The sequence below is a fragment of the Saccoglossus kowalevskii genome, chromosome 1 (genome assembly GCF_978046115.1).
Source record: "Saccoglossus kowalevskii chromosome 1, keSacKowa6.1, whole genome shotgun sequence".
Classification (NCBI taxonomy): Eukaryota; Metazoa; Hemichordata; class Enteropneusta; family Harrimaniidae; genus Saccoglossus; species Saccoglossus kowalevskii.
The window spans coordinates 11315660-11327844 of NC_140641.1; the positions used below are offsets into that span (position 1 = coordinate 11315660).

A 12185-nucleotide genomic window follows, 5' to 3' on the forward strand; every position below is an offset into this window, starting at 1 on the left:
ATTGTCTCCTCTCTATTACCTCTGTAAACTGAACAGTTATATCCCAGTGTTCATTGTCTCCTCTCTATTACCTCTGTAAACTGAACAGTTATATCCCAGTGTTCATTGTCTCCTCTCCATTACCCTTGTAAAGTGACCAGTTATATTTCAGTGTTCATTGTCTCCTTCATTACCTCTGTAAACTGAACAGTTATATCCCAGTGTTCATTGTCTACTATCTACGTTTTGTATTACCTCAGTAAATGGAACAGCTATATCCAAGTGTTCATTGTCTCCTCTCTATTACCTCTGTAAACTGAACAGTTATATCCCAGTGTTCAATGTCTCCTCTCTATTACCTCTGTAAACTGAACAGTTATATTCCAGTGTTCATTGTCTCCTCTCTATTACCTCTGTAAACTGAATAGTTATATCCCAGTGTTCATTGTCTCCTCTCTATTACCTCTGTAAACTGAACAGCTATATCCCAGTGTTCATTGTCTCCTCTCTATTACCTCTGTAAACTGAACAGTTATATTTCAGTGTTCATTGTCTCCTCTCTATCACCTCAGTAAACTGAACAGTTATATTTCAGTGTTCATTGTCTCCTCTCCATTACCTCTGTAAAGTCATCAGTTATATTTCAGTGTTCATTGTCTCCTTCATTACTCTGTAAACTGAACAGCTATATCCCAGTGTTCATTGTCTCCTCTCTATTACCTCTGTAAACTGAACAGTTATATTTCAGTGTTCATTGTCTCCTCTCTATTACCTCAGTAAACGGAACAGCTATATCCAAGTGTTCATTGTCTCCTCTCTATTACCTCAGTAAACTGAATAGTTATATCCCAGTGTTCATTGTCTCCTCTCTATTACCTCTGTAAACTGAACAGCTATATCCAGTGTTCATTGTCTCCTCTCTATTACCTCTGTAAACTGAACAGTTATATCCCAGTGTTCATTGTCTCCTCTCTATTACCTCAGTAAACGGAACAGCTATATCCAAGTGTTCATTGTCTCCTCTCTATTGCCTCAGTAAACTGAATAGTTATATCCCAGTGTTCATTGTCTCCTCTCTATTACCTCTGTAAACTGAACAGTTATATTTCAGTGTTCATTGTCTCCTCTCTATTACCTCTGTAAAGTGACCAGTTATATTTCAGTGTTCATTGTCTCCTTCATTACCTCTGTAAACTGAACAGTTATATCCCAGTGTTCATTGTCTCCTATCTACGTTTTGTATTACCTCAGTAAACGGAACAGCTATATCCAAGTGTTCATTGTCTTCTCTCCATTACCCCTGTAAAGTGACCAGTTATATTTCAGTGTTCATTGTCTCCTTCATTACCTGTGTAAACTGAACAGCTATATCCAAGTGTTCATTGTCTCCTCTCTATTACCTCTGTAAACTGAACAGCTATATCCCAGTGTTCATTGTCTTCTCTCTATTACCTCTGTAAACTGAACAGTTATATTTCAGTGTTCATTGTCTCCTCTCCATTACCTCTGTAAAGTCATCAGTTATATTTCAGTGTTCATTGTCTCCTTCATTACCTCTGTAAACTGAACAGCTATATCCCAGTGTTCATTGTCTCCTCTCTATTACCTCTGTAAACTGAACAGTTATATTTCAGTGTTCATTGTCTCCTCTCTATTACCTCAGTAAACGGAACAGCTATATCCAAGTGTTCATTGTCTCCTCTCTATTACCTCAGTAAACTGAATAGTTATATCCCAGTGTTCATTGTCTCCTCTCTATTACCTCTGTAAACTGAACAGCTATATCCAGTGTTCATTGTCTCCTCTCTATTACCTCTGTAAACTGAACAGTTATATCCCAGTGTTCATTGTCTCCTCTCTATTACCTCAGTAAACGGAACAGCTATATCCAAGTGTTCATTGTCTCCTCTCTATTGCCTCAGTAAACTGAATAGTTATATCCCAGTGTTCATTGTCTCCTCTCTATTACCTCTGTAAACTGAACAGTTATATTTCAGTGTTCATTGTCTCCTCTCTATTACCTCTGTAAAGTGACCAGTTATATTTCAGTGTTCATTGTCTCTTCTTCATTACCTCTGTAAACTGAACAGCTATATCTCAGTGTTCATTGTCTCTTTTCTATTACCTTTGTAAACTGAACAGTTATATCCCAGTGTTCATTGTCTCCTCTCCATTACCTCTGTAAAGTGACCAGTTATATTTCAGTGTTCATTGTCTCTTCTTCATTACCTCTGTAAACTGAACAGCTATATCTCAGTGTTCATTGTCTCTTTTCTATTACCTCTTTAAACTGAACAGTTATATCCCAGTGTTCATTGTCTCCTCTCCATTACCTCTGTAAAGTGACCAGTTATATTTCAGTGCTCATTGTCTCTTCTTCATTACCTCTGTAAACTGAACAGCTATATCTCAGTGTTCATTGTCTCTTTTCTATTACCTTTGTAAACTGAACAGTTATATCCCAGTGTTCATTATCTCCTCTCCATTACCTCTGTAAAGTGACCAGTTATATTTCAGTGTTCATTGTCTTCTCTCCATTACCTCTGTAAACTCAACAGCTATATCCAAGTGTTCATTGTCTCCTATCTATTACCTCTGTAAACTGAACAGCTATATCCCAGTGTTCATTGTCTCCTCTCTATTACCTCTGTAAACTGAACAGTTATATTTCAGTGTTCATTGTCTCCTCTTCATTACCTCTGTAAACTGAACAGCTATATCCCAGTGTTCATTGTCTCCTCTCTATTACCTCTGTAAACTCAACAGTTATATCCCAGTGTTCATTGTCCCCTCTCTATTACCTCTGTAAACTGAACAGTTATATCCCAGTGTTCATTGTCTCTTTCCCATTACCTCTGTAAACTGACCAGTTATATTTCAGTGCTCATTGTCTCCTCTCCATTACCTCTATAAACTGAACAGCTATATCTCAGTGTTCATTGTCTTCTCTCTATTACCTCTGTAAAGTGACCAGTTATATTTCAGTGTTCATTGTCTCCTTCATTACCTCTGTAAACTGAACAGCTATATCTCAGTGTTCATTGTCTCCTCTCTATTACCTCTGTAAAGTGACCAGTTATATTTCAATGTTCAATGTCTCTTCTTCATTACCCCTGTAAACTGAACAGTTATATTTCAGTGCTCATTGTCTTCTCTCCATTAGCTCTGTAAACTGAACAGCTATATCCCAGTGTTCATTGTCTCCTCTCTATTACCTCTGTAAAGTGACCAGTTATATTTCAGTGTTCATTGTCTCCTTCATTACCCCTGTAAACTGAACAGTTATATCCCAGTGTTCATTGTCTCCTCTCTATTACCTCTGTAAACTGAACAGCTATATCCCAGTGTTCATTGTCTCCTCTCTATTACCTCTGTAAACTGAACAGTTATATTTCAGTGTTCATTGTCTTCTCTTCATTACCTCTGTAAACTGAACAGCTATATCCCAGTGTTCATTGTCTCCTCTCCATTACCTCTGTAAACTAAACAGTTATATTTCAGTGTTCATTGTCTCTTCCCCATTACCTCTGTAAAGTGACCAGTTATATTTCAGTGCTCATTGTCTTCTTCATTACCTCTGTAAGCTGAACAGTTATATCCCAGTGTTCATTGTCTCCTCTCTATTACCTCTGTAAACTGACCAGTTATATTTCAGTGTTCATTGTCTCCTCTCTATTACCTCTGTAAACTGAACAGTTATATCCCAGTGTTCATTGTCTCCTCTCTATTACCTCTGTAAACTGAACAGTTATATCCCAGTGTTCATTGTCTCCTCTCCATTACCCTTGTAAAGTGACCAGTTATATTTCAGTGTTCATTGTCTCCTTCATTACCTCTGTAAACTGAACAGTTATATCCCAGTGTTCATTGTCTACTATCTACGTTTTGTATTACCTCAGTAAATGGAACAGCTATATCCAAGTGTTCATTGTCTCCTCTCTATTACCTCTGTAAACTGAACAGTTATATCCCAGTGTTCATTGTCTCCTCTCTATTACCTCTGTAAACTGAACAGTTATATTCCAGTGTTCATTGTCTCCTCTCTATTACCTCTGTAAACTGAATAGTTATATCCCAGTGTTCATTGTCTCCTCTCTATTACCTCTGTAAACTGAACAGCTATATCCCAGTGTTCATTGTCTCCTCTCTATTACCTCTGTAAACTGAACAGTTATATTTCAGTGTTCATTGTCTCCTCTCTATCACCTCAGTAAACTGAACAGTTATATTTCAGTGTTCATTGTCTCCTCTCCATTACCTCTGTAAAGTCATCAGTTATATTTCAGTGTTCATTGTCTCCTTCATTACTCTGTAAACTGAACAGCTATATCCCAGTGTTCATTGTCTCCTCTCTATTACCTCTGTAAACTGAACAGTTATATTTCAGTGTTCATTGTCTCCTCTCTATTACCTCAGTAAACGGAACAGCTATATCCAAGTGTTCATTGTCTCCTCTCTATTACCTCAGTAAACTGAATAGTTATATCCCAGTGTTCATTGTCTCCTCTCTATTACCTCTGTAAACTGAACAGCTATATCCAGTGTTCATTGTCTCCTCTCTATTACCTCTGTAAACTGAACAGTTATATCCCAGTGTTCATTGTCTCCTCTCTATTACCTCAGTAAACGGAACAGCTATATCCAAGTGTTCATTGTCTCCTCTCTATTGCCTCAGTAAACTGAATAGTTATATCCCAGTGTTCATTGTCTCCTCTCTATTACCTCTGTAAACTGAACAGTTATATTTCAGTGTTCATTGTCTCCTCTCTATTACCTCTGTAAAGTGACCAGTTATATTTCAGTGTTCATTGTCTCCTTCATTACCTCTGTAAACTGAACAGTTATATCCCAGTGTTCATTGTCTCCTATCTACGTTTTGTATTACCTCAGTAAACGGAACAGCTATATCCAAGTGTTCATTGTCTTCTCTCCATTACCCCTGTAAAGTGACCAGTTATATTTCAGTGTTCATTGTCTCCTTCATTACCTGTGTAAACTGAACAGCTATATCCAAGTGTTCATTGTCTCCTCTCTATTACCTCTGTAAACTGAACAGCTATATCCCAGTGTTCATTGTCTTCTCTCTATTACCTCTGTAAACTGAACAGTTATATTTCAGTGTTCATTGTCTCCTCTCCATTACCTCTGTAAAGTCATCAGTTATATTTCAGTGTTCATTGTCTCCTTCATTACCTCTGTAAACTGAACAGCTATATCCCAGTGTTCATTGTCTCCTCTCTATTACCTCTGTAAACTGAACAGTTATATTTCAGTGTTCATTGTCTCCTCTCTATTACCTCAGTAAACGGAACAGCTATATCCAAGTGTTCATTGTCTCCTCTCTATTACCTCAGTAAACTGAATAGTTATATCCCAGTGTTCATTGTCTCCTCTCTATTACCTCTGTAAACTGAACAGCTATATCCAGTGTTCATTGTCTCCTCTCTATTACCTCTGTAAACTGAACAGTTATATCCCAGTGTTCATTGTCTCCTCTCTATTACCTCAGTAAACGGAACAGCTATATCCAAGTGTTCATTGTCTCCTCTCTATTGCCTCAGTAAACTGAATAGTTATATCCCAGTGTTCATTGTCTCCTCTCTATTACCTCTGTAAACTGAACAGTTATATTTCAGTGTTCATTGTCTCCTCTCTATTACCTCTGTAAAGTGACCAGTTATATTTCAGTGTTCATTGTCTCCTTCATTACCTCTGTAAACTGAACAGTTATATCCCAGTGTTCATTGTCTCCTATCTACGTTTTGTATTACCTCAGTAAACGGAACAGCTATATCCAAGTGTTCATTGTCTTCTCTCCATTACCCCTGTAAAGTGACCAGTTATATTTCAGTGTTCATTGTCTCCTTCATTACCTGTGTAAACTGAACAGCTATATCCAAGTGTTCATTGTCTCCTCTCTATTACCTCTGTAAACTGAACAGCTATATCCCAGTGTTCATTGTCTTCTCTCCATTACCTCTGTAAACTGAACAGTTATATCCCAGTGTTCATTGTCTCCTCTCTATTACCTCTGTAAACTGAACAGCTATATCCCAGTGTTTATTGTCTCCTCTCTATTACCTCTGTAAACTGAACAGTTATATCCCAGTGTTCATTGTCTCCTCTCTATTACCTCAGTAAACGGAACAGCTATATCCAAGTGTTCATTGTTTCCTCTCTATTACCTCAGTAAACTGAACAGTTATATCCCAGTGTTCATTGTCTCCTCTCTATTACCTCTGTAAACTGAACAGTTATATTTCAGTGTTCATTGTCTCCTCTCTATTACCTCTGTAAACTGAACAGCTATATCCCAGTGTTCATTGTCTCCTCTCTATTACCTCTGTAAACGGAACAGTTATATCCCAGTGTTTATTGTCTCATATCTATTACCTCTGTAAACTGAACAGCTATATCCCAGTGTTCATTGTCTCCTCTCCTTTACTTCTGTAAACTGAACAGTTATATCTCTGTGTTTATTTCAGGCAGGTTTCATGATAATATGAATAAACGTCCAAGGTCATGAGTGAAATTATATGATGAATTTCATAAATTATAAAACCTCAAAATTTTTACATATAATCATAATTTCTTTCTACATTAACCTCATAAAAATTAAGATATGTACTTGTCCTTGTTTTCATTTAGATTGTTTTTCACTTTGTTTTATCCATTGTGTGACAGTTAAAGTAAATGCTGTTTTTTTTTTTATATGTTATATGTTTTAAAATTTAAATAGGTTTAAATTATATTGATAATTCAATGCTAACACATTTTTATAAAGTGACAGACAATCTGAAGAAAGAATGTCGGGCACTTGAACTAAGTTTTGAATTTGAATAAAAATTTTGTAATGCCACCGGATTAAGACGTAAAGATGTAATGAATATCACAAGATTATTCCATCCATCGATAGAATCTGACACGATATTGGATATGGTTATGTAGTGAACATATAATAACAATATTTGTTAAAGTAAAGTTGTCTTTTAGTTGAATATTATTGCTATAAATGGAATATTTTGACACTGACTGATACTTTCATTGCATTTAGTTTTTTACAAAAAATGAGTCTTGGTATGTTAGATTGCAGGCACTGAAAATTGATTATAAGTGTTTATGACATTTGAGTCCCAGACTAATCCCTTTAGATTCTCCCATACATTTTGCAAGACAGAGAAGCAAAATTTGGTTTAATGAAGTCCCTGCATTGACAAAGTCACATGACCTTGGGCTGCACAATAGCTGTATCCACTCTCCAGTCCATAAAAATTAATATCAAATAATTGCATGTTTTTTGTTGAAATTTGGAATTCAACCTTTTTATCGTGGCTTTTCTTCGTTTTTTTCTATCTATTTGTTTGTCCTGTACAGTTTTGTTTCATTTTATGTTATTTTTTTAATCAAGCATTGTATTACTATTTTTAGTTTAAGAGATGAATAAAATCCAGTGAAAATAACCTTTTTTCAATATTTTGACATTCAACTCATTAAAAATCAGTGAAAATAAACTTCATACAAAACAGCAAAAACATTGTTTCAGCAAAAATTAATTCCAGTACAATTAATATACATGTAATTACAGTAGAAGTTAACTTTTAAATTCTTATTCATAGGGACCTGTTGGACTTAATGCTGCCCACATGGTTATGGAGTTATTCCAGGACAACAGGAAAATCATTGATAGAGTGACAAGAGCACAGATTGATGCATTTGTTGAATTACTCAGGAAAAACAAGGCAAGTTAAACTAAAAATACTATCATATACCAGTAATAAGTCATCATTGCCAAAAATCTAAAAAATTGACAAAACATATTATTCTATACGACAATACAAATACTATATTACCTATATTAGTAGTACATACACTTACATAAATGCCAGAGGTGTATTTATCAATTAGTGTTCATGAACACCAAAGTCTACTTCTCTCACCATTCACCAAATAAATTGACCTAATATTTCCTATATTTTTCAAAGATTTTGATTAAGATGTATATCCAATGAGAAATTAAGTCACTTGGTCCAAAATTAACAAAAAATGATATATATATATATATATATTATTTTATTATATAAAAATTCATGTAAATGTGCACAATGTGACATTCAAAGGGTTAATGATTGGCATATAATAAATGCAACTTTCCGTTGATTAATTAGTGATGTACTTCTTAGAATAAGACAAAATTCTGTACCGTATTTGTTCTGTTACTAGTGCATACACATACATCAGTGACAGAAGGACAAATGCATGTGTACAGTTGAAATATCATATTTTAATGATCCAGTGTATAGTAAATGCAATGTTTGGTTCCAGTGTACTTCTATCAGAATAGATAGATGCAATGTTTGGTTCCAGTGTACTTCTATCAGAATAGATAGATGCAATGTTTGGTTCCAGTGTACTTCTATCAGAATAGATAGATGCAATGTTTGGTTCCAGTGCACTTCTATCAGAATAGATAGATGCAATGTTTGGTTCCAGTGCACTTCTATCAGAATAGATAGATGCAATGTTTGGTTCCAGTGTACTTCTATCAGAATAGATAGATGCAATGTTTGGTTCCAGTGCACTTCTATCAGAATAGATAGATGCAATGTTTGGTTCCAGTGTACTTCTATCAGAATAGATAGATGCAATGTTTGGTTCCAGTGTACTTCTATCAGAATAGATAGATGCAATGTTTGGTTCCAGTGTACTTCTATCAGAATAGATAGATGCAATGTTTGGTTCCAGTGTACTTCTATCAGAATAGATAGATGCAATGTTTGGTTCCAGTGCACTTTTATCAGAATAGATAGATGCAATGTTTGGTTCCAGTGTACTTCTATCAGAATAGATAGATGCAATGTTTGGTTCCAGTGTACTTCTATCAGAATAGATAGATGCAATGTTTGGTTCCAGTGTACTTCTATCAGAATAGATAGATGCAATGTGATCTCTAACAAGACTGTTTGTAGAGTCAAAATGGAATCTCCCAAAATGTTCCTTACAAATTGTGAATTGCAACACTTGAATTTTTGCTAGATCAGAAACAAGTATAATCCAATATTAACATTACTTCATTACATCACTGAAGTATTAGGCTAAAAAAAATATGTTTTTGGTTCTGAGACGTTCAAAAAATGTTTTTTTTTTCAATTTTGAAATATTTTGGCAGAAACCAAAAAAAGAAGTTAAAAGCAGTTCCTCATGAACTGACATGCTGTGTACTGTTCAAAACAAATCATTTCTTTGTTGCCTCACTTGGCAGTTATTAAAAGACTCATTTTATTCACCTGAAAATCATACGTACACGAACAGTGATGATTACACAATATAAACATTGATATGTATTTACAATAACCTACCTATCAACATTTAGTTCCGTATAGTGAATTGTTTGTATGTGCTAGTTATATTTGAGTTGAAAAATAACAGCAACAACAACATACATGAAATTGTCATTGACAATTTTTTCTCATTTTTTTTATGCAGAATTATAGATATTTAGATTTACTGAGTGTGATGTGTGTTTGTGATGGTGTGGCCATTCCTGATAACCAAAGTAAGTTGCAGCTCACTTATGTACATGAATATTCTCTTTATATGTATTTATTCATATTCTTCTACTAGAAATTTTTACCATTTCAGGATTGTACAACTCAGTAGTGACAAAATGTTGAGAAAGTCATTGTAGGAATCTAGATAAATTATCAATGCTACAAATTCTCACTGTCTCGCAAATATTTGTCTCTTGCATGTTGTTATCTTTTTTCAATATTTGTTTCTACAAAAATTTGTACAAGCACAAGCAATCTTCGGTGATTGTGAAAATGACATTAAAATGAGTAAAGGCAATTTTGTTTTAAAAGTCAACAAATGTGTTTCATTGTGTATTCATTTATCATCTAGAATATAGTGAAATCTCTCAAAAAATTATTCTTCTTTGATGGGCAACTATAAAAGGATATTGACTCTTTAAACAGCCTTTGTGTCACCCATATGTACGATAAAATACTTAATTTTCACTGAAAAGACTAATCTGGTGTTTTATATGGAATTTATTTTCGCTGATTTGTGACATGTTGTATGTAAAATATAGGTAAAAAGCTACATTCGCAGGATTTTATTTTCACTGAATTATTCCTTCAGCGAAAATTAATTCCAAGCAAAAATAAAGTATTTTACAGTACATCTTAGAAGTACTTTGTCACTAGAGGGTGCTGTTTGTAAAAAAAAATGTGTATTGTAACAAGATTGTAACTGTATATTTCTTGTTACTCCTTACAGCTTATATAACTGAGGCCTGGTTAGTTAATGGTAAAAAAGGTTCTCAGGTAAGTGAATTGCAGAATGTGGCTTTTCTATTGTTACTAACACTGTTACAGCGCTTCTTTTTTTTCGGACAGTCAGTTAGCAAGAAGGCTTGCAACTTTGCAGAGAACTTTAGCGTTTGCTTTGTTCTAGACTTAATGGTGCCACTTGACAGATAGCATGCTGTGTGTGAATTATTATTTCATTGGCTGATAGTAATTATTATTTGGAAATTAAATGTACATATTCAACAACTGTTCTTCATTTTTTGTTTATCTATATTGTATGTGTTTCATTTTGAAAAAATCTACTTTGGAGAAAATGTGATTCACATTCCAAATTTTGGTTCCCCTGGCATCTTTAATGAAATATCCTATCTAAGTACTGAACTGAAATAATGATATTATCAAAAAATCACAGAAGATTGGGTGAACGCAAGGGCGATGAGACTCAATTTTTCAAGGCTGCAGGTCGTTTGGATCAGACATTTTTGTTTGTTTCAAGTGTGTCTAGAAACATGGCAATGTTGTTTTTCGGTAAATATATAGAACATGTTCTGCTCCAATAAAAGATTTTGATATGCCAATCAAACATATTTTTTTTCTTCCATACCCAGTCCTGTCTATATTTAACTGAGGTTGGGACATCATTAGGCAAAGATCCTGATGTGGTTTATGTATCTACTGATAATGGTAAAAGATGGATTGCATTACCACAGTTTACAAAGGATGTCTCAAGTGAACAGTTTTTATTTCTTGATCATCAGCTTGATTTATTTGGTAAATTATGTGAAGTAAGTAACAATAACTTTATCAATATAACATTGTGTTTGATTTGAACTTGATTTATGCACGTTGGTTGATACTCTCGCTGTACTGTCTTCGTGCACACTTTTCGGTATACTCGTAATAACCTTATTATTATACATCTTTTCCTCCCAAGGATACACCATGGGAATGCCGAAATACAAAAAGTTTAGAATATTTCCTAATATGGTAGGATGAAAATACCCTGTAAAACACCGCAAAATTACGGCAAGCTGTAACTTATGGCGTTACGGTGACAGATGTATAGTAATTCTTTTTAATATTATTGGTTAATACCTAAATGTTGTCAATATTTTCTCATCCATAGGGTCGTAATGATTATGCCATAAATGTCATTGCAAAGGAGCTTAAATACCTTACTTGGGAAGAAGCTTACAATTGCTTACAGAACAAAAATCTACCAGATCAACTGCGAGCAAAGTATTGCGGACTGATTATTAGTAAGTTATAGTTCATTAGCCCCTGTGTCGGCAAACAAAAGTCCAAAAGGGGACTTATAATTTGGATTCTAGCTGTCTGCATGTTTTTTTGCCTGTCCTTTCATGCGTCTGTGACTATAACATTTTTGACATTCACAGATCATTTTCTCTGAAATTTCTAACATAGACAATTTATTAGTTCCCGTTTGGACGCAGTCTGAAAACGGGGACTTATGTTTTGACCTCCGTGTGTGCGTGCATGCATGCGTGCGTCCGGACCTGTATCTTAGAAATGCCTGGACCAATCACAATCAAACTTCACACATACATCATATTATACATATGCACGTCAATTTGTTTCATGATCTGATTCAAAAAATCATGAAAATCAAGCATTTCTGGGCTGTTTACAGATGGATTTTGTTCAAACTTGGTATATACATTAGACATTATAGAACCTTGATGCAAATCATTTTGTTTTTCAGATAAGATTCAAAATGGCCGACTGGCAGCCATTTTGTTTTAATGAATGTGGTTCTTGTGCCATATTTCTGACTTGCTTTCACTAATTATGTTAAAATTTTCAAATATTCATTATACAACATGTCACAGATAGACAGATATATTGGTTTGACGATCCTATTCAAAATGGCCAAAT

The 12185-nt window shown here is 34.6% G+C and overlaps 1 protein-coding gene across 1 annotated transcript in view; it reads left to right on the forward strand.

The window, feature by feature from the left end:
- LOC100375107 (inositol 1,4,5-trisphosphate-gated calcium channel ITPR3-like) overlaps positions 1 to 12185 on the forward strand; it is a 94691-nt gene that overhangs the window by 38898 nt on the left and 43608 nt on the right. Inside the window, exons 18-22 of the mRNA XM_085498690.1 lie at positions 7596 to 7718; positions 9463 to 9532; positions 10258 to 10304; positions 10898 to 11074; positions 11416 to 11548. Of these exons, the coding sequence (XP_085354816.1) occupies positions 7596 to 7718; positions 9463 to 9532; positions 10258 to 10304; positions 10898 to 11074; positions 11416 to 11548 (550 nt within the window). The remainder of the gene's footprint in view (positions 1 to 7595; positions 7719 to 9462; positions 9533 to 10257; positions 10305 to 10897; positions 11075 to 11415; positions 11549 to 12185) is intronic.